Source organism: Malurus melanocephalus, unplaced genomic scaffold (genome assembly GCF_030028575.1).
Source record: "Malurus melanocephalus ecotype Western Australia unplaced genomic scaffold, MMel_1.1 scaffold_4, whole genome shotgun sequence".
NCBI lineage: Eukaryota > Metazoa > Chordata > Aves > Passeriformes > Maluridae > Malurus > Malurus melanocephalus.
This window is the reverse complement of record NW_026623236.1, coordinates 4260330-4284059: the sequence shown is the minus strand read 5'-3', so window position 1 is coordinate 4284059 and position 23730 is coordinate 4260330. Positions and strand designations below refer to the sequence as shown.

The 23730-nt window shown below is 36.6% G+C and overlaps 1 protein-coding gene across 1 annotated transcript in view; it reads right to left on the bottom strand.

The window, feature by feature from the left end:
• MEI4 (meiotic double-stranded break formation protein 4) overlaps nt 1-23730 on the bottom strand; it is a 69573-nt gene that overhangs the window by 44655 nt on the left and 1188 nt on the right. The window contains exons 2-4 of the mRNA XM_057368745.1: nt 19721-19844; nt 12804-13092; nt 1098-1657 (exon numbers count right to left, since the gene is read on the bottom strand). Of these exons, the coding sequence (XP_057224728.1) occupies nt 1098-1657; nt 12804-13092; nt 19721-19844 (973 nt within the window). The remainder of the gene's footprint in view (nt 1-1097; nt 1658-12803; nt 13093-19720; nt 19845-23730) is intronic.

Below are 23730 nucleotides of genomic sequence, written 5' to 3'. Positions count from 1 at the left end.
ATTCTTTTAATCTGTTTGACTGAAGTAATGGCTGCCAATAGCARTGACTGTTAAGTCAATATTTTGGTGGAAGCAAGATACAACACATCTCATAAAAAGCCATCTGCTTTAGGGAAGTTATTCAGAGAAAATATGCCACTTTCAAATTATGTGGACGTACTCCACCTCTTCTGAATCATTCAGAAAAACATTTTGCAGACCTGAAACATTTTTTCTCATTTAAGAAGTGACACCTTGCACTTAAACTTTTCAGGTTCCTCCAATCAACAGAAAATCCCTCTCTGGATAAGCTCTGGACTGCTCTTCCACTATTAACCTTATGTTAATTATTTCTTGACTTTCAGTTCAGATAGAGAAAGGGAAAGGGTGGAAACACTAGACACCATCAACTATAAAGAATTCCTTAATGAAAGACTGTKCAAATTTTTGTTCTGTATTCAGTGATCACACATGCACACAAAAATGGACCCACACCTGTATAACTCCATCCCTGATGCCATACAAATGGAATGTGTGGTCACATCCTTCCCAAATGCTGACCAGGGACACCTCTAATTAATAACTAAGTATCAAAACAGCTTGGTGACACAGAACTGGGAATGTTTCTGTATTAGAAACACAAGGCTCTAGTCCYGGAAAGACTTCATTCTGAATGCTTTCTAACCAAAATACAGRCACATCTTTTCTACCCAGTSCCYTCCTAATTTGGTAATRTTTGTTTGATGYTCATGTTCTGGGGTAAATACTCAAYACACTGCGAGTGGGATTCCTTTTAMTATAAGACAAATGGGTACCTCCATCCACAGGCACAGCAGATGTCCAAGTTCTCAGATTTTCTATAAAGTTGCTTTAAATGGCATTTTTATCGAAAGTCCTGTACTCAGGAATAGGCTAGAACTTCTTGCATGCATGAGCAAAGAACTTCTGCAAGTACTTCAGAGCATTTATTGTCCACATTTTAGAAAAGAACAACCACATCTCTGAGTAGTGCTCTTCAAAATATAAGACAAACTGGTATTTGAAATGTGCATAAAACCAGGAGAATATTACAGTATATGGAAGTGAGATAGCAAAGATGGAAACTGTTTTAAACTTACCCTATTGACACTCCTATTTCTTAAAATAATTTGAATTAGAKTTTTCTTGAATTCTTCCATCTTCTTGAAACACTTTTTCAAAACATGATTAGATAATTTAGTATCAGTTATTAAATTGATCAAAACACTAACTGCTTCAGTAAGGAAACTTGGAGCTGGGAACTTAGGACTGTTGTAAAAAACAGTCAGCCCATCAAGCAATTGAGATACCGAATTGCATATGGTGAAAGAATCATTCTCAAGCTCTGAGAAGTCTGCTTGAAGAATTCCTCCTTCTGACAGTTTTTTTATTTCAAGCAAATGCTGCAAAAACTGCACTGCAGCAGTCAGAGATTGCTCCTTGCTAGTTTGGCAAAGATTCAGTGGGGGAGCTCTTTCAAACCAATGCTTAGAAGTGTTGACATTATGCTCAAATTGTTGAAACTCTGAAGCTAAGCCCAAAGAATCAAAYGCAGAGTCATTAGCGACATCACATCCAGAGTCTTCTAGCTGGCTTGAGTAACTTGTAGGGTTTATAGATTCATGGCCCAGAAGAGTTTCCGCAGAGGTGTCCCGTTTTCCTGAAACACACATATGAAAATTACATTTGTGCAATGCTTGAATACATCCTTACTGACAGTGCCATACATACTTTCTCCTTTTTACTTCCATGCAAAAATCACATAATACATGAGCATATTTGCTCCCCAAGAACTTCCCATGACTAGAATTTAGCTGCAGAAGGTATTTTTAATTAAAGTGAAAAATTTTAGAAGTTAATATCTATTTATGAACAAGATGTTTTATAATCATATGAACAGTAATTTTGAGTTTAAAACTGCCAGCAATTTTAAGTTTCTACTTTCAAATATATAACTTAAGTAGACATAAACCAAACAATTTAAGTAGATATCTATACTCCATTYATTTCCAGGGAAGAAAATGAATGTAAAACATTTTCACTGTTTTTATTCTCAAAAACTGAGACTGCTAATAAAAGACAGTGAAAGTCTGTTACTATAACTGCATCAAATAGAATATTCTTCTTTATGTATACTCTTTCTCTCAGTCAGGTAAGAAATTGTAACATCAAAGTTGAACAGAACATGAGTTGATTTTTTTCATTTAACAAAGAAAAACATTCAAAATCAAAAGCTTCTTCAGTCATTGCCTATTTCATACCATCTCCTTCAAAGACACACAAACTACATTACAAGAAATATGCAGTACATTCACACCAATAAATTATTTTCGTGTGCTATTGTAGAATCTCTGTCATCCCCGTTCACACATTAAATACATTTAAGGTAATGCCTCTTGACATAAMCTCAGCTCTATGTGACAAAAGACACCTGTTCCACATGCTACCTATGCAAAACATCACAGTCAAAACAAGCCAGAGCAGTGAAGTGGAAGACCAACACACATAAACATCTTGGTGCCACAAGGCAAGGTTAGAACCCCATCTGACCGACTCCTGGCTCAATCCTGCTTACTGAGGCAGTCACAAACKGCCTCCCCTCTCACTCTTAGAAAACGTGCTTACACGGTTCACATTTTCCACAAGGATCCAAAGTAGTACCATACTCCTCTGCCTTTGTATTCTTAAATTAATTAAAAAAATTATAGATGGTTTGGCCTCACAAGAAATAAATGTTGTATTTCATAGCAAGTTAAAAAGAAGCATTTTTAACACAGAAAATATGCCTAGGCAGCAACCTACAATATTCAGTATGTTAAAACACTACTCAAAAATATTAATACAGACTTCATTCAATTCACAATTTCAAATAAAACTCTGATCATTACTTCAGTCTCTGAAAACATACCAGTACCAATGAGAGTACTATTACTGAGATCAAAACTGGAAACATGGTTTATTAATTTATTGTTGAGTTTCATATCTTTAACATTCAGATATTTTCGAAATTGCACAGTATTGTTAGCACTTGATTCAAAATGAAAGGGCTAACTGTAGGGAGTTCAGCTGCCATTTCCAGGAGGTAGGAAAAGCTGCACTTCTGAGGCCAGCCTAGAATTTTAAAGATTAACACTGTCTGCAAAYGCCCTGCATTTCCAAAGTTGGAAAGCAAGCAAAGAAACAAAGCACACTTCCCATGATCTGACTAACAAGAACAGGCATCCATCTTTCATGTCTTCTCTCCCTAGGGTTTTGAGCAAAACACATTTCAGAAGAAAAAAATTGAAAGTTGTTTTTTGTGCCTTTATATTTAAGGAATATAAGCCCTTCCAAGGAATCCATCTACTGTGAGCTCCACTATGTGGGTATTCTGTTCCTATTCTTAGCCCCATGGGGCAACATGAAAATTGCTCATGAGGATTTAATACCAGAAGTCAAAAGAAGCAAAGCAAGAACTACATGCAAAAACCCCATCTCTAAGTATGTTGATTCTTTACTGGAACTAAAAAAAAAATAGAAGAGGTAAAAGAAAGGAAAATAAAAGAGAAGAAAATGGGAAGACTAATACAGCAATATCCATAGAAGTCAAACTTCAGATGTTCTCAAATAAAAGATGTAGGGTATTCAATGAAACACACCTTCCACTAGGAGAAAATGTTGCGTTTACAGTTAGGTTCCCATTTGCTGAGATATCAAACTCATGTTCCATGGTGAGCTTCCAGAAAGTCCCAAATATCAGTATATTTCCAGCTAAATAAGTAATACAAAACGCYAAGCCATTTATATGTTCCAGTCATTTGGGGATGAAGTCATCTTGCTAAAAAAAAAAACCAACCAAACAAACAAACAAAAAAACAAACAAAAAAACCCACCAAGGAATACTCATTATTTCCCTCAAAATGTCTAGAATTTATTTCGTGAAAGAAGCTAAACTCATCACTTTGTACTTACCTACTATTTAAATGAGAAAGCAGCCTCGATGTTTACACCATGTGGTTATCAAKTACAAAAAAATCATAAATAAATGAAATGCCATTAAGCCTGCCTCACACCAACAAGAATCTTTRAACAGTAATTTCAAGAACATTTGACTATAAGTGTATTGGAACAAGAAATATGAAAATTTAGTATGTGTGATAAAGCGACCACAAATTTTACAACACCATCAGTAATGAARTATCTGGTCATGAACAATTTTACAGTTTCCCTAAATTTGTCACATCAAATTCAGGAAATACTTAAATTCTTAATCCTATTTAGGACTTTAGCTCTTTACTACATTAAGATCCTGAGCTGAAAAACCAAGCAAGATCCTGAACTCCAAACTAAGCAAGATGTGGTCACACAAAGAGCCTCGGGGTGCAAAGGCTGAAGAACTCACAACCCTCTACACATATCTACTACTGCAGAAGAGTATGGCCTGAAAATCAGATGGCATTCAAGGGATGAGGGAGTGACTTGCATACTGTRCCGCGTGTCAGCAAGGTGTGTAGGCATTAAAACTCAGATGTACAGACTGCTGTGGGAACACAAAACAGAGGATTTCAGGGCAGTGAGACACCAACCAGCCTCATGATTASAGAATGGGGAGACTTCAGCTAGTCCTGAGGAAGTAGAACTCTAGAAAACACAAAGTCAATCCCATCTCCCATATGCATTCTCTCACTACCCAATGTGGAATAAAAGAGGCAGCTTGTATAATATCCATGCAGCAAGAGCAAGGGTGGAGGGAGATTCTTTCTTAAGACAACTTTGTTAATGGCTGCCACAGACCAAAGAACATTTGAATGAGAGAGGCCAAATGGCACATGTAGTTCAAAAATTAAAAACTGAAGAAAGGATCTCAACTGATAAAATTGCTGTGAAATGGCAAAATTATTTTCAAATCTTTTGAAGAACAATCTACCTGCAGTTMCACCAACAGGGAGTGCAGAACAGAAAACAGGCCTGAAGGCGGCAGAGGTAAGAAACAACATGAAGAGGTGATCTGAATTCGGCAAAGAAAAAGCTACTTCTGTTTCAAGCATTAGACATTGCATTCTCTCACTTATGAGCAGACACATGGATTATCACTTGAAAATCAAAACCACTAACATTAGACAGGTAAAGCTCTCTTGAAACTCAGTTAAAATTGATACTCTCAGTTCCACTTCTAAAAGAAAAAACAAGAGACAATTAAAAATGAGACATTCTTAGAAATCTCTTTGATGATACTGCATTCTGCTTTCCAAGTAGGTGTTCAGTCAATAACCTCTGAAAGGAAATGAAAATGTAAGTGAAATTATATCCACATCTACATTTTTCAGAGCTCTGTTATTCTTCATTTTATTTTCATTGATTGGTTTGTTTGAAGTACATTTCCCATGAACAGTGAATCAGGTTTATTCTCCTGTTTAAAAACTCATATGTTTTCTCTGCCTTTCTTTCATGTATAACTGTCTCTATTTTGCTATTTTCATAACTAACCAAGCTGACTGGTTGAGAAAAAATCAATTGTCACCCACTCATGAACTCCTATTTGTTTAGCACAGCATTGTTGCCCTGACCTGGAACCAAGCCAAACTTAAATTTTCATTATTTCAAAATAATAAAGTCAAAATATAAAGATTCTAGAATTCTCCAAATAATAAGTTTTAGAAGCCTTACTTCTACATCTCTGTGGGATTTTTTTTTTTTTTTTTTTTTTTTTTTTTGTAACAGGCTTGGAAAATAAAGGCCCTCTGCTTAAATGCAAGGGGCTTTTTTATGCTTTTTAATGTTAAAGGTGCATGCTGACTTATTTTATCCCATTTAGGGATAATTTCACAGTAATTAGTATAGGACTGAGAAACTAAAGTTCTCAAATTGTTCAGTGCTAGGATTTAAATGCTTCTCTAAAGGCTTAGAAGCATAGACTTCAATTTGTTAAGGATTTTGCTTACATAAAGCATCTAAATGTTTAGAATTCAGTAAGAACTGAGAAGGATTTTGAGGATATAAACATTCATTTTTAAGGGATCTGTGYAGATGATAGCACAAATCTTTTGTAGTGCAAGTCAAATAAAGAATAGTTGCAGTAAAGATATGAAAGGATAAATAATCAGGTGGCAAACATACATATTTGGGTCAGTTAACGCTCATCAAGCAGCTWTGACAGCAAAAGATCTGACAAGCCTTACAGTATTGACCATCTCAATGACATGACTCTAATTTGAGTTGTAAGCCAGACAGRGGATATTTCAAAATACTAAATGAATTAATGTTTTCTATGAAGACTACCTGACTGAACTGGTAATACTGAACTAGAAATATTATGTCTTATTAAAAAACCCTCTACATTATGAAACAAACGGAACTTTGCTAAGACACAGGAAACAGCAGCCAATGCAGACTGCAATGAYCTGGATGCAATTCGATGAGATGAAGGCTGAAATGAGATGGACTCCTTAAGAAATCAGCTAGGGTGTGCCTTCCTAAAAACATCAATTTTCTTAAATACAACATGGAATAAATACTTTGCCTTTCTGTTTATATATCCAGAAGGACACAAAGGTCTGCTTGAGGAACTAGATTCTTAAGTTTGAGTTAGGTTAAGGCTGCCCAGAGGGATTGTGGAATCTCCATCCTTAGAGATAGTCCGAAGGTGTCTGGACACGGTCCTGCACAACTGGTTCTAGGTGACCATGCTTGACAAGGGGCTCGGACAAGATGATCTTCAGCAGTGCCTTCCAACCTCAACAATTCTGTGATTTTGTATTTCCATGGAAAAAATTGACTGATCCTTAGCTTCCCCCAGTGGACCTTCCCCCAGTGGACTTAAAGGCAAGAGGATCCTAATTGCTACGGCTGCACTTCTGAACCTGTTTTTATCATATATATTCAGTTTCCCCCAAAACAATCATTCTGGTACCAAGAAGTAAAGAAATTAATCTACACTTTATTATGAATCCCACTTGTGTTTATGAACCTTATTCCTAATAATCACAATGCATCTTTTAATGAATTAATAAAATAATAACAAACCCTTTCTCTTGCTGGGAAAATTGGGTTGTTTTTGCCTCTGAATGGGTTCCTTATACAGAAATCTGCAATGAAGAGGGTGTTTCTTGGGTCCCTTTGCCCCAAAAACGTGCTTAGAACAGCTGTAGACATGCCTTCATGTAAGAGAGACAGCATCTGCTTTCAAAGGAGAAAGTTTCCACAACCAAAACATGCTATCCATGGAAGGAGCAGTACTCTGAGATTTCAATGAATCATTAMACTCCAGCTGGTGCTTTTTCCAGATTGCAAATTAACTTATTTAATTATCCTGAAAAGGCCTCAGCTTTCATAAAGTTCCTATTGTGTCAATACAATTATGGAGAACAGATTTATCTCATCATCATATTCCAAGAGCCATATTCCTATAAATCAGTGCTAAACACAATTTAAGTTCATTTTTGCCATCTCATAGATCTATTTTCATTTCTTTGCTCTCCTCATAAAAACATAAAGTACTTTTTAGGTTGTGAGACAATTCTTGCCATGCTGCCTACTTGCATTATTACTACTGGTAGAAGCATGAGAGTACACCAGTACACTTAGGATGTCAAATGACATTTTAGAGGTACTATCTGTCTGACACCACTATGCCTTAGAGAAAAAAATGTTGAGACAACACACGGGGCTGCCCCTGTGGACCTGCATGGAAAGAAGGACACCTATTTTTATTTGGAGGATGGGGAGGCAAGAAGTAGGGAGGTAGAATGTCTTTATGCAGAAACATCACATCCCTAAGCACCCAACAAAAATAATCAGAACTGTTTTCCATGGCAACATCAAATTAAGAGCTGACTGTAGCCCAACAGAGAATCCTCTCACCTTAGAAAAAAGAAGACAGAAAAACACAGAAGTAAAAGATATCCCTCAGAGGCTGACAGTTTCTCTGCAATTGTCGTGCTTTTGTACTCCTTGCAAATACCAGGGGGGGGAAAGTGATGACAGGACACAGCAATCTGTAACAGCAGCTCATTTAAACATACCAATCTGAAAAAACAGCTTTTCCCTAAACATACCATGATAACTTGGAAATTCTAGTSTATAGTCCTATACCTTACTACCATGTCATGGGAACTCAAATTGCTGCTAAGTGGTATTCACAACGCATACAAACATTCCACACTGTTTCACCTACCTTCTGCGGAGGGTAATAATTTCTCCTAATAAACTAATATGTTTGTATCACTACYATTCAGTCAGATTTGGACACCTGTTAACTCCACTAACAAGGAAGACTCCTTTATCAGGCTGCAGATAATATATCCACTGAGGAAATCTTCATGTTTTGGTCTAAGCTTTCTGAATTCATCTAATTGTTTTCATTTTGAAAATTAGCTAACAAAATCTCTTATCAATTACATTCTCTCACCACTCTTTTTAATGTAAGGAAGCAGGGGAAACATSACAAGTTACATTATTTAAGTCATGATGGAGATAATTGCCCTTTTAAAAGTCTGAAATCAAACTACTCAGAAAATATTTTAATTGGTTATCACTCTTCCTGCCATCATCAAAGCAGGACTTMTCTGATCCTGTCTTTGCCTACCAGGAAATCCTGCAGTATAAGGTGAGCACCCAGAACTTCTGCCTCTCTCTTTTAAGCAGTTTCCAAGCCATGACTTAAAGGGMAGTGGAAAGGGAAGCAAAGGCTGAATTCTGTGGCCCAAACCAAGGCTGCTGATAAACTGTAGCTCTATATTGCTTATAATCAGTTTTACTCCAGCTTTTGAACTGTCCGGTTCCAGTTCTATAAGCTTCTATGTCACAGCAAGTCTCAGCTTCCAGTGAGAAGTAAGACTGAAGTGTCTTCATCCACAATAATTGACAAAGGAAGTTGCTCCCTTTTTCCACACATACAACTAAATGTCTCAAGAAACACACCAATTTAAGGAGTGAAACAGGAAATACAATTTTTTTTTTCTCTGGGTCTTATTCCTGAAAGAGATACAAGTTGCTTCTTTGACACAGGGAATAGAATTTAGGGGACTGTATCTGGAAAGGTGAAACACAACCTCGGGATACAGTTAAAAACCAGACACTCATATTAATCACATTCTGACTCAGAGCTCAGCATTTTCCCAAACACAAAGACACACTGTGGTAGGGTGGGCTGGCACACATGCCACTCTGGAGGCTAAGAACAGGAGGGGACTCCAGGGCATGGCAGAAGAAGTTCTACTGCAAACTATCTATAAAAGGAAGACCAATCTAATTCTAAAAAAGTATGGGGGGGGAAGAGAATCTGTTTTTTATTTTAATTAGAGGAGCAGGCAGTTCAGTAAATTCCTACCCACTGCATAACAGAATAACTTGAACAAACTCTGAAGGTGAAGTAAAGGAAGAGAGAACACATACTTGATACACATTTTGCTAAACATACACCCTGRATAATCGATTTGGAACCTTCAAGAGTACCAGCCTAAAGCAACCAAGGCAATAAATATGTATCCTCTAAATTATCATTCCTAAAATACATATGTGGAAAAAAAAAGGGTAGGGTACTGCATCTATGCTTTCTTGGGCAGGAGTAACAGCTGCAGGCTTTTCAGAGCTCTTTAATACAGCCTGCCAAGAAACAATATGATCATTGATTTTATGAGCTGATAACAGTGAAGGAATTTGTCTTAGTGGACAGGTGCTTCAATCCATGAATCTATCAATTCATCAATGCTTTGTAAGACTCTTTATCTTTTCATGTTGCTCCAAAGCAAAGTGACAACAGAATGCTGAAATACTATATATACTTATTCTTAGAATAACACCAAGTTTCTATCCTTCTTTCTGTGAAATTTTAAACTGAATCAAAGAAAGGTAAGAAACTTTGATTTATTATAAAATTTGACTTTTTTTTCTACCCATGGGCATAGTTGCCAGGACAATACTGTCAAGGTGAAAARTAATGAACAGATAATTGCCAAAAGATTTGCTTCTCCTCCTCCTYAGATGATTGACGTACAGCCAAAAGCATCACCAAGATGAATAGAGTCCTTGTATTCAAAAAGACAACTGAAYAGCAAGTCAAATAAGGAACTTCCAGACACAGCACATCACTGCACTTTCATAAACAACATATAAAACTGTAACAACGCATACCACCAAGCAGTTTATCTACAGCAAAGCATGCTTCTCCCMCCAAGTTAGAAACACACAACTTTTTTAGTGTCTCTGAGGACAAAGAATTATTCAGGTGGGACAGAAAAAAATTTAGGCACCGTATGTATTAAAAATTATACTCCTTTATCCTTCATGCATTTGCACATCTTTACKGTGCGCAGCTTCATGTGGAGGGGGAAAACAGGTATCACAGCTTCAAAGAGCTCACCAATTTCTCACATCAGGGAAATAAAACTCCATGGGCAGTCTCTAATCATTCCTGAAGCCTCTGAAAGACCTACTATTATTATTACAAACAGCAGGTGGGAGAGGAAAGCTCTCACATTTGGAATGCAAAGCAGAGAAGATACAGCTGCAAAGTGAGCCTYGGCTGAAGGACTCAAACTCTTCACTTCTCAAGAGGCACCAGCAGAAACAAATGCAGTATCTTATCCTTACTGAACAAGACTTTCTGGTGCTGAAAACCAGGTATTCTTCTATCTAACGAGTTGTTAATCAAAACACAAGAAAGCCACAGAAAAGCTGAGGGTTTGAAATGTTTTTAAGATGCTGCATTATTTTAAGCAGAACATCAACTCCAGAAAAGAGGCTGAAGAAATGTGTGGAGGAGGAAAAGGATACATTTATATCTGCAGATTACTTGGCACTAAGAACATGTTATCATCCTCAACCCTATAGAGTTAGTATGATGTTATTATAATCTGGTGTGATAATAGGTGGTAAATTGGGCAACATCTACCATCAACAACACTGTAACAATGGATGGATCTACAGGAGTTTCACTTACAAGGATGAAACATCACTTATTACCACTTTTTCTCTTAACTTAGATTCAAGCTCCTAGTGCCTCTGTATCTCTGMAGTAGCCACCTTTTAGCTTCTAATCTCCATGGACTTGAACAATCTCCAAAATGGCACAACACATAAGAAAGGAGTGTTTTGTTTTTTTTCTTGGGGCTGAAGATGCCAGTGGTGCAGTGGCCCCCATTTCAGGTACGCCTTGCTTCTACAGCCATCTTCCCATATATATCAACTGCAGATATTCCGCTACTAATAGACATCATCAATTTTATCAGCTGAGGAGTGCATAGATTCCACCAGGYACCAGTAATGATCTTTCTTTACTCAAAACAAGTGAGCAACTGACTGAGCATTGGTCTCCAGTGTAACTGTAATCATGAATGCACACTTGGCAGAAACAGTGCAGTTAAGTCTAAAATTAGAAAATATTTATTTTTAAGTCTATGAAAAAACTTCAGTGTGACTAGAACAACRAAAATTAACATCCTTTGCAAGGAGTGTTATCTGCCAGGAAGAGYTACCTCTGCCTATCTCCCAATTAAAATTTAGAGTTTAAAGAATCTTAAAAAAATTAGAACACAGAAGTTGCAGATAAATTGATTTTGTTTGCTATGTTTTGCTAATTGATAGTGTTTGATATGTTCTGCTTAATCCACAATTAGAATATCCTCTCCAGATATTAGATGTTTAAAAATCTCTGCTGATTATTTGCAGCCAGTCATTCAAAACATAAGACACCTGTTGGAAAAGTCTGAAAAGTTACTTTTRGTCTTAAATGTCATGTTTGCAACAGGTTGCAGAAAACAGACACACAGACAATAACTAAGTAAGAATAGTCATTAAATCACTTATCTGTAGAGAAAAGTCTATTATACAAATTAAATACATAAACCATCAGAACTTCTGGCTAAAGTCTAATGATCCTCCCTATCAATCAAAGTTAGAAGCTAGAAATCTTTTCACAAGGCAATAAAGAAGCTACTGTTTCAGTACAAAAGCAGTGTGGTAAAGTCCCATCAAGTTTTCCCCCAGGGAACCTCCCAAAAATATCAAGTCATAGAGCAATTAGCTATACATCTTGATTTTAGAGATCCCCTCAACCGTGAACTTTCTCTCTCCTTCAGCCCAGARCATTTTGACCTCCATTTCCATATCAGGAAAATATCCCTCCAGAGCCTACAGAAATCCTCCACTGCCTGATTTCCAAGCTCACATGGAGCCACTGATCTCTTGAATTGAGTATGACTCACTTCACATGCACAAGTCAGAGAAAAAGATCTGCTTGAGACCATGATTTTTTTTTAATCTTCTTTGAATAAAAGCTTTCCTGAAAACAATATCAGACCTCCAATATTTTATCATATGCKGTAAAAAACACTCACAGTATCCACAGTCTCAGTGCACTAACAGAAACAGCACATATACAGTCCTTTGCCTGCCCTACCTTCCTCTTACACATATTAGGGATTAGCGCTTCCAACACTTTAGGCTWAAATTCTGATTTGAAACACCTGCAGAATGGTTAAAAAATATGAAATATGTCTTTAAGATGTTCTAAATGTAAATCAAGTACATCAATATTCTAACAAACTAGTATCTCCAAGGTTATAGAGTAACATTCTGTATTGACAACTTTTGTCTGCAGTTATTTTGTATAATACATATTGATTCTGAAGGTTAAATATGTAAATTCTGAATAAGCACAATCCCATTACAAATTAATTAAGTGTTTCACTACTTCAGAACTTTGGGAAAAACAAAAAAACTGTACACTGAAGASTCTCACATCTAGGTACAAGAAATGGTACAGGCAACATGAAAGCTGTTTGGGTCCTTGCTATTGAACACAGCCAAAAATTATTTGAGTAACTCACTATTTTCCAAGCAGAATCTTGGAGAGATCCTGTTCAAAAGAAGTTCCTGTCGTAATCGAAGAACTTCAGCTTCCAGCACTTCCACTTTCCATTTCCATCCAAAATCTTGCTCGGATACAGTTTTGGCAAGGAACTTTGTGTATTCTTTGGAACTCTTCCCTGGTGGTTTTGAGTGGATAATTGCAAAAGCCAATGCTAGTTTTGATATCTTCAAATACCAAGTTTGATTTTCTCTTCCGCCTTTGATCTCTATTGCATTAGAAAAACAGAAAACAAAAAGGTTACCTAACTATGACTCCATTAAGGAAATGATGCACAATATTTTCTTGGCTTTGAAAACTGTTCAACAGTGAGACCAACTCTTTTATTTCTAGTGCATTCCTAAATCATCAAGAAAAAGAGCAGAAATACAAGCATCTGTGGGTAATGTGRGACGAGAACATACATGAACTGTACTTCAGCTATAAAAATGAAACTCAGGCAGTGTTTGAAAATAACTGTGGAAATAGTAAGCACTTCAAATGGTTCACCCTAACAACATTTTCAAATGTTATTGACACTAAAACAAAGATGAAAAAAGTAAAAATACTAACCTCAAAAAGACCCACCCTAATGCTCCCTTCCTCCACAAAAGAATAATAAACCCATGACTGAAGAATGCATATGAGGTTAGTTATACTTAAACCCAATATGTACAATTTCTTGAAACTGTACCAAAAGATCCCAATGCTCAAAAGATAAAATTTTGAGGTTGTCTCTGGTTTTGGACTCCTGGTATTCTGCCCTTGAAGTTTTAAGTTGGCATTAAGCCTCAAGCCTGCAGAAAGCTAAGCAAACAGCCTCAAAGTGATGCAGATGGCTAGTAAGGAAGCGAAGAAGAAAATTTTATCAGCTCTGTTACGAACAGTGAAGATGAGGCAAAACGCATTATAAGAGTCAGAAAAACAAAATATTTAAATAGATGATTATGTCATCTGCAACAACASAGGACCTAGGAGCAAAGAAGGAAAAAATGAAATTAAAACCAACTAATATTAACCACCCAATCTAATTGCCAAAGATACTTTTTTTTTTTCCTAATTCCACAAAACTTTCATTCAGTTGTTTAATGTATTCCTTTCTTGAAAAAAAAAATCACCTCCAGAATAATAATTTAAAAAAAAAAATTACTTCCTACACTTTTGCCCTGGCCTTGACAACCACAAATTTTTCACAATACTTTTTTTTTTCTTGTTATGCAACAAAACTGCAGGCTAAGCACTATAATAAGTCATGTTGCGTAGCTCTGAAATAGTMACAGCACAGGTTTGAAAAAAGTATTTTAGGTCATCCTTTCACTAGATCATCTGCTATCACTAAGCTGATTTCTTCCTTTGGTTGACTCAACTTTGGATAATAAGTCATAAATCATCATATACTCATTCCTCCATCAGGGGCACTTACAGAAAGCACAGCCTTTAAGGTATKTCTTTCACTTTTCAAATACTTCTMAAATGCATAAACAATCCCTGTGCAKTCAAACACAGCTGCCAGTTAACACTTTACATTGTACAGAGCAAAAAGGACAAGACTGCAAAAATTCCTCAGGATCTATTTACTTACAGTTATATTTTAAACTACTCTTCTCCACTAGAAACACTGCATTCCTGCTGAGTGTCAGGGCAAAATCACCTTATCTAAGCTACCAGTGCATTCTTAAAGCTAATTAAATGGTGAGCCTTTAGAAACTGGACTAYACTATGTATACCCTTTACTTAAAGCAGTTATGCATTAAACGGTACYTTTTGCAAAATTTCTTAAAAAGAAAATCTATTTCACACAATTTTTCAATTAATATCTAGAATAAGAGTGAAAASCAGAAGTTGATTTTCTCACTCTCAAAGCATTAGCACCTCAAAGAGACAGCTAAGTGGTAAGAATTTCTTGCCTTACATATCAAAGAAAATGTTTACAAATAMAAAACCATGCAAGTAATTGAACTGCCTTCAAAGCCGTGAATAAAATRAAATATGTGAAGATGATTAAATAGTAACAGTAACAAAAATATTTTTCTTTGAATCTGAAAGATGCTTCTGAGATTATTTCATAAATAGAAGTTATCAACAGTAGTTTCACCCAGGTGTGAAATGTTTCACCCAATGTCTGTTAAGCTCCATTCTTACAAAGTTCCTGTGCAGAGCAGAACTATAAATTAGGGCAGGCAGAAAAATGTCTTACACTGCTAGTTTAACATTTTAGAGGCCTCAGAGACTACTTTGCAAAAGCTTTCCAATTCACCCTTATTTTAGGGACAAATATATATTTACTTTCATTTTGTAACATGCTTTGTCAGTATTAGCATTTTAATTTAAATTACATTCATGGAAGTTGAAAAAYAACCAATATTCCAGTATGGGTGAGGGAGTGTTATTAAATTCCAGCATTTCATGAATGCTCAGGTGCCTTTTATCATTAGAGTCACCACTAATATCTTCTTATCCATTGTACTCTGTTTATTTCTATTTACAGGACATACAAATAAAATACAAGTTTGCTGTCTGACCACTGACATACTACCACTATACTACTAGTGCAAAATGCTACTTTGGTGGCATTTTTTCACCACTCGTTATCAAAATAAAGAGAGTCACTTTTTGGCTTTGTTTTGAAGGGGCTACTGTGTTTTAAGTGCACAAGGTAACAGCATAATGGAGACAAGCAAAAGGATCRTTCTCCCTCAACATTCCAAAGTGATGTTTTCTAAAGGAGACATATCCCTAGTAAGTCACACAAACCACTGTCTTACCTAATTTTGYTTTGAGAATCTTAAATAGCATTCCACCTTAACACTTCAGACATACATTTAATTAATGAATTAATAAAATTTGGAGTTTGAGGAAGGCCTTTTCCTCTTTAATATCTTATACAGACTCACTTCCACAGTAGGAGTGTTTTACGCTGAAAGAGTTTATGGAGATATTCTTACTTTGGAGATAAAGAATCACTCCTTTCTGGAACAACTACTTGCAAAGATGCTGTTAGAAAAAAAAAAACCCAACAGCAGGACAGACCACACAGTTGGTTCTTCTTAGAAACAAGACACACTCAGTGCAGATTTTGGAGAAGTCATTCTGTTAGAAACACAAAATCTCTTGTTTAAAAACAGATAATTAATGACARATAGMAATATTCCTGCATGGATTTCCCAAWATAATGGATTTCTYAAAGATTTTATGGAGAACATACAGCTCTTCTACTTGCTTTTTGTTCCTCTCACTATCATAATTTCTTTTAATTTCTTTTCTGAACAGGAAAAGAGAAGTTTGTGTATCGAAAAGCATAAGTTCTAAGAGTTGATTCAGGTTTTTCCCCATTCCCCTAAAGGGACAACTGCTCTCTTAGGAACTACTRTATAAGCCTTCTAGAAAATAAGACACAGGAAGACATTATTAGAAATATAGGGATGCTGGCCAACTGTGCATTAGCGAAAATTGCACAGCCATCTATTGCTCTCAGGAAATGCTGCACCACCCAATACATTCCACTAAAAGCATATTGGCAGCTACAGAGTTTTATCAATAATATTTTTGCTCAGTCGGAAATTCAGCAYAGAAATTACACCAATGGTTAGGCAGAAAAGAGTTTTAGAACCAAACCAAAAACTTTCCTTGACTGAGAATAGTACCAGGCCAAAAGCAGGAAGAAGTCATCAGTCTAATCCTAGCTGCTAATGTGAAAGTACATCAGCCAGAAAGAGAAAGGTTTAAGAATTATCCAAAGATTGAAAATGGACTCAGAGGACACAATGGGTTAACAACACTGTTGAACAGGGCTGAGTCTTCAKATTTCCAACACAAGAATGATCTTCCAGGCTTCTAACTCCATGAAGGGAGAGGGTACTGAGGATCCAAAGCCCGGCTGACATTCTAGCCATGGAAGACTACTGAGCAATTACTCACCTGCTGAAATAGTTACAAAAGAAGTGATTAACTGTCCCGTAGAGCTCTAGGAAAGATAACCAGGGGGAACTGAGATGGGATGTAAGATCCACTGAGGACCTTTGATGGCAAGCAGGAAATAGGACAACAGAAAGAACCAGGATAAATCTGATTCATCCCAATCCMCCAACCTGCCAATCCTGTTTTGCAGCAACATTTGATACAGCAGCTCATATGGAGAGGGTTAAGAGTTAATGAACGTCAAAGAACTGGCCATTTGCAAAAGCASTGGGTGCCCTGCTRAGGCCAAGTTTTCACCCCACAGCTGAAGGGGAGGAGGAGAGGTTTTGGGTGTGTGGCGGCAAAACCTCTGATCTGTGTAAAAACAGCCCAGGTGTGCATCCACCACTGGAGAATGCCCATGGTAAACCAATCCTCCTTTACCCAACTGGCCTGGGTGTAAAACTGTTCCCTGTGCCCCCTGGGGAGGTATCAAAACATTCACACATTGGCCTGAAGGTTTTCAYTCCTTCTGATAGGACATAATGGGTTCGACTACACTGACAACAGGGGTCATGTCTTAGAAGAGGTCAYCAACCATCAAAGACCCTCAGTGTGCCCCCAGACTCACTTTGGGGCCRTCCACCATAAGACTGTGCATGGTTCACAGTGTTGCAGCAGACAGTGTAAAACTCCCCCCAAAGGGAAGGTATCTGGGTGTTCCCAACCGAACCTGAGCATATGTTTTGAACTTAAATGCAAGCTTAACTGTTCCTCTTTCTAGGTTAATCCTGTTTGGGGGACCAGTTCCTCTAGTTCGTATGTACTAATGTGTAAAATAACRAACTAATTCAACTCCCATTGACCTTAATGTTTCAAGGGCTTCCTCCGCCCCTGAAGGATCAACACTGTGACCATCACTTTGGACATCAAAACTACAACAATCAAGTCTGGTCACTGGATCTGTGGGTGGTGATTATCTTTCCTSTGCACTGTTTACTCTGATCCTTTCTTTCTCTTTCTGTATTTCCCTTATATGTTTTCTTAAGAGATATTTTCATACTATATATTGTTATATTACTATGGATTACCCAGGATAACTACATATATCCCCTATCCATTCCAACCAAATTGTTCAAAAATAAACCTGTTTTCTATATATTTATACATACAGATGCCAGTTATTCAGCACTGTTTCATTCTAAACAGGTCATAACATCATGTTTCATTATTAACCACAAGAAGATATTTTTCTGGTAGATCTCACTGTTTTTGACAGGGTCTGAAACATGTGAAAAAGAATTCCCACGAATTAGGAGAAAAAAAAATCTCACTGCATTAGTTTCAGATGACCACCTTTTTGGTTCATTTTCTTAAGTCTGAAACTTCATATATTTAACTTCATTTCAAAAGGTAAAGGTTTCACATTATTGGTTAAAAACATAGAGAATTTAAATATTTGATTACTATTTTAAAAAATGAAAACATCTATTAGAACCATGAAACTTGCATCTACACTTAGGCCATTCATTAATGTAATTTCAACATGCTATAAAATCTTTTATTTCTAAAAAACCTGCAACCCCACAAAAAGGCTGCACCTTTCATACTCATAACATGTTGCCAAAACCTGGAAGCTGAGGTCAAAACATGTGACATCTTCAAGAAACAAGGACAATTCCCCAGGCCACTACTGTCCTAAAAGAATTCCTTCCTCCCCTAGCACTCTCAGCTGTCAGAGGATGCTGTTCTGCCTTTTAGTTCAATGTTTCTTTATTTTTTCTATTTACCATAGACAACTGAACAGCCCAGCACAAGCACACAGCAGTTGCTYTTGCTGTTGCACACAAAATTCTCAAGACGTAAAAAAAAAACCCAAAAAAACAACAAAAAAYCTGGACATTATTTTGATTTTTTACTCCATGCCAGAATTACATCAGAGTCAACAACAGGCTGAAAGGCATAACAATAATTTTCTCTCTTTAGCTGAAGTGCAGGGATGATCCCTTATTCTTCACATTGGTACATGTGAGCTAGAGGAACTGGCCTCCCAGAAAGAGGTCCAATTAAACTTGTASTCACATCAAAACGTCCTTTTGAGGAAAATAAATAGTGATCTTGGGATGAGTTTCCTTCAGCTCGTGGGACCATGTCCACTGACCTTCTTCTGCCAACTCTAGGTTCCCCTGYCAAGGGGAACCACATTTGCTGCATCCAGACATCAAAAGATGAGCTACTCATTTTGCACAGATGAATCGTTAGCTCTAGAGCTTTTAATATGTTCTTTCAGGGGTGTATATGGGCAACAGAGATGAATTTTATATAATTTACTCTTCTGAGTGGTGCATAGAGCTTTCCGACTGATCTTGTAAACAGGCAAGTCACAGAGAAACAGGGGGAAAGTGGCTAAGTTACACTATGATTTAAAATTATAGGGTACCTCAAAATGAAACCAAAACCTAAACTAATCTGAAAGAATTCAACACTGGAAYACTATTAATTGATATCAAAGAATTGTAGACCTTAGGTGTGATTGCTAAGTTTGGCTATGAAATTTGCAGCTAATAATGGAGGAAACTGCTGCAAATGTCATAGACAAAACCTTATTGCTTACAACAGGGCACTTACTTGTTTTGCAAATCAGATCACTATCATCTGAATTCAAAAAGTAATTAAAAAAATTAACAGCATAAGGCACAAAATGGACTGTAATTCATTTAACTTTCAGGCCATTCAAGGGCTCAGGTTTCTTCACAGGTGAAGTTTTTATTTTAAAATAAGAGGATTTGTCAGGACAGAAACAAATTGCCATTCACCACTACTATGCAGCTAAAAATCTTCAGACAGCCCTAAATACTAAAAAATGCTTTTACTTCTAATTTTAAGAGTATGGCCTGTTCTTAAAGGCACAAACATAAAAAGGAAAACTGTTTTGTTGCCATGATTTTTACTTTAGCTAGCCAGTCAATTACACAGTGCAAATAAAGGGGAAAAACTTACCCACATCTTTGCAACCTCATCTACTTTATACAACAGGAACCAAGACATTGACTCATTATGATGGAGCACAAAATGCTGTAAGTGCTCTAGCGGAACTGGGCTGCTGAGCTGCAGACACATACGRCTACAATATTAAACAACAATAAAATAAACTTGATTTAATTGGTACGCCCAACACAATGTCATTTGTGTRTATAATAAAAAATGATAATGGGACAGCTGCATAATTAAGATGAACTGAAGTATGCCTTGTGTTCCAATTAAGCAGCTTTTATTGCAAAAATGTATATTAAACCAAGGCTACTCCATAATGTCATCTTTAAACAACCTGTGCTCATAATACACAAAGATATGTAGTGTGGACACACTCACTGAGGGAAGAACTCGCTTTTCCTGTGACCAGCCTAACAATAACTCCAGCATTTATTTCTCAAATGGACTAAAAAAYGCTAAAAAATACTGAAAATTATAAATATTTAAAATATTTTCTGTCAAAAGCACAAGGAAACTTGATTTAAATGTAGCATGGTTTGTTTCTTCAAACTCTTAAATAATTTCAGTTTCTAAAATCAAATATAAATTCTCCAAATCCAAGCAATATGAATGAGTTGAAAACATGTTTTAAAGCTTATTACTGTTCCCCAATTATAGCCATTTAGGAGAATTTAAGAACATAAACAAGCATAATCCCTCAGGATTTCAAGAACATTTTAGACATGGGATTTATCCTCTTAACTACAGAAATTTACAGTTTAAATGGCTACAACTGAGCTAGCTGTCTAGACTTCTTTTATTATCAATGGGCAGAAAGAGAGATTTCTAATGGCAAAAATAAGCCAAGTCATTTGTACATTTTGTGGTGAAGCTATGACCCAGAAACATTCGCACTAAAAAGATTGCTAAAATGTCTACATCAGATGCACACACATGTATTGTGGACAGCCAGTTTCACTGAGATGCACTGGTGCACCACAGGCAGCAAAAGCTGAGACCTTCAAACACCTATTTAAGGTTCCTAAYTAACAAGAGAAATTTTACAAGGCTGGAAGTAGCACCCCATAAAAGAAGTTTGTCATYCTAGATCTTTTGAATATCTCTCGGGTTGCAGGATGGGGAAGCTTTCTAGAAGAAAACCCAAAAGACATGGAAAAAACTTTGTGAGAATAACCTCATGAACATATTTCAATGCACAAAATAAAAGACAGTGCAAAGTAAAGACATGAGAAATATCAAGTATGTTCAAAATGATATAAGAAATCAGTTAGGCCCCTAAAAGCTCCTGTGTCTTACTCTTTAATGAAATAATTTGAAAATAGTAATTTAAGACTGAGTCTTCTGGTACTTTAAAATTGTGTATATATTCTCCCTACAAGCTGCACTCCCTTTTCTCCTCCAACAGGCCTTTTTTATATGTCACTCACAGCAATATATAGTGAATTTGGCACACAGTACCATTATCACATTTCTCTTTACTATTCTGACTACTAAAGGCATAAATGAATGTGTTTCCAGAAAACAGAATTTATTCTATAAAACCTGCTGTTCGGAAATTAAAGTATAACTCAGTGTTGTAAATGTATCTATTCTTATGTCAGCACAGATTTCTTCCCCTACCAAAATGAAATTGTTATCACTTAATCAGCTGGGTGTAAATCCATTTGGTTTGGTAACTGAGGGTATACTTTTCATTATATCTTTATGAGATTAAATTTATGAGACCATGAAATTCAGACCCTTATTCTTTTACAAAGTTTCATACATGCTTATAATAATTACATAAAGAGTAAATTTACAGTTGGCATTAGGGACTGAGGAAAACAATCCCAGCCTTTACATACTGCCAAGTTACAAGAAAGCAGTGCTTATCTCCCAGGTTCTACGTATTGCAATGACTGTATTAACTGAATGTAGAATTTCAAAGCAGAATTCAAAAACAGGCAATCATCAAGAGTTTGGAGGATTATACCACGACTATTTTGCATATCTCCTCTTTCCATATTAAAATATAGTGACTAAAATRTCACCATAATTTCCTTTTCAATTTCACACTTTCAGCCTTTACCTGAACAGCTGGTTTCCACAGGTTTTTAAATCTGAAAGATTCAGTATCTTTCAGTGAACAAGTTTGATTCAGGTGACCTTCCAGAATGCATCTGTTGTATTTTAAAAATTTTGTCTTGGGGTTTCTTACAGAAATTTAATACAGGCAGAATGAAAGATGAGATTGTTCAGAAGAAAGGAAATGTTTGTAGTAGAGGACAAGGAAAAGAGGGAATACTGCTAGGAATCCAGTACTCTAAAAAGCACACATATGCAATAAAGAATGATTACATACACTATAGATACTAACGTAACTATAACTACTATATATGAATGATTACATACACTATATATACTAACTACAACTATAACTAGATGTAAAGTGCCTAATTATTATTTTATGAAGCACTGGAGATTGTAAAAGATAGCGAACCCTTGAAGAGACTTGCCATGCATTCATAGCCAAGGCCATAGACAAGCACTTTTTACACTTTAATTCAGCTCAATTACTAGTTTATTAAAATTAAGAKAACATCTAAACCAMAAAGATGATCAGAGGATTGGAGCACCTCTCCTGTGAACACAGGTTGAGAGAGGTGAGGTTGATAAGCCTGGAGAAGAGAATGCTCCAGGGTGTGCTTAAGCGCCTAAAAAGGACTTACAGGAAAGCCGGAAAGGGACTTTTTACAAGGGCAAGTAGTGATAAAACAAAGGTGAAAGAAGAAATTAGGAAGAAATTTTTTACTGTGAGGGTGATGAGACACTGGAATGGATTGCCCAGAGAACCCGGGGATGCTTGTCCAGGTTTTAGCTGGGACATTTTCTTCTTAGTAGCTGGTACAATGCTGTGGGGTTTGGATTTAGTATAAGAATGATGTTGATAACATCCTGATGTTTTGGCTGTTGCTATGTAGTGTTTACCCTAAGTAAGAGGGTAAGACTTTTAATGTCTCATGCTCCGCTATTGAGGAGCTGCACTGAAAGCTGGGAGAGGAGCAAGGCCAGGACAGSTGACCCAAACTGGCCGAAGGAATATTGGAATAGTGGGGAGATGATGCCTCTTTTCAGAAATAGGCTGGGCATTGGTCAACAGGAGGTGAGCAACTCCCATCATCACGTGTTTCTCTTGGGTTCTGTTACTCTCTCCCCCTTCCCTTATGACTATCATTCTTATTAATCATATTAGTATACTTAGTATCACTAATATTTTATTTCAATTATTAGATTATTATTATTATCTAAACCTATTAGGTTTACCTTTTCTTTATGATTCCCCACTGGGGTGGGGGGGGGCTGAACAAAAGTCTGTGTGGTACTTAGTTGGCAGCTGGGGTTAAAGTCCATCTCTGCAACTGTTCAAGACGTGGCTGCATGGGGTTTTGAGCAACCTGAGCTAGTGGAACGTGTTCCTGCCCAAGGCAAGAGAATTGGAACTAGATGATCTTTAAGGAACTAGAACTCCAGGCCATTCTGTGATAAGAAAAAATTGTTACTTTCTTCCATCAATGAGAAAAATGCAAGTGACTAAGCCCCATGATTTCCAAATTCCTAAGGGCAGGGTGATCACCAATGATCATTTCAATTCACTGACATTAGAAATAATCACATAAAAATATTGATAGTTGATAATTCTTTGTTATTTTATATCTGCATATTCACACAACCTTTTTCTCAGAGAGCACGAACAACATTAATTGAATTCCAGCATCTACCCAATAAAACTTCACAACAATACAGTGTTTTTCCTTTGGACTTAGGTGAAATGGACAAAGAAAAACTTCAGATTTCCAACATACCAGAACTAAGAATCTAAATAAAAATAGACAAGTCGTAGTTGAGATTCTTCATTATTAATAACCAAAGCAGTGGAAGGCTGCCATTTCCTCCCAAATAAACTCAACCTTTCATCAGGAAACCACTCTTTGATCACCTCACCACGTGAGGCCTCCCGCACAAAGATGAGGCAGCTG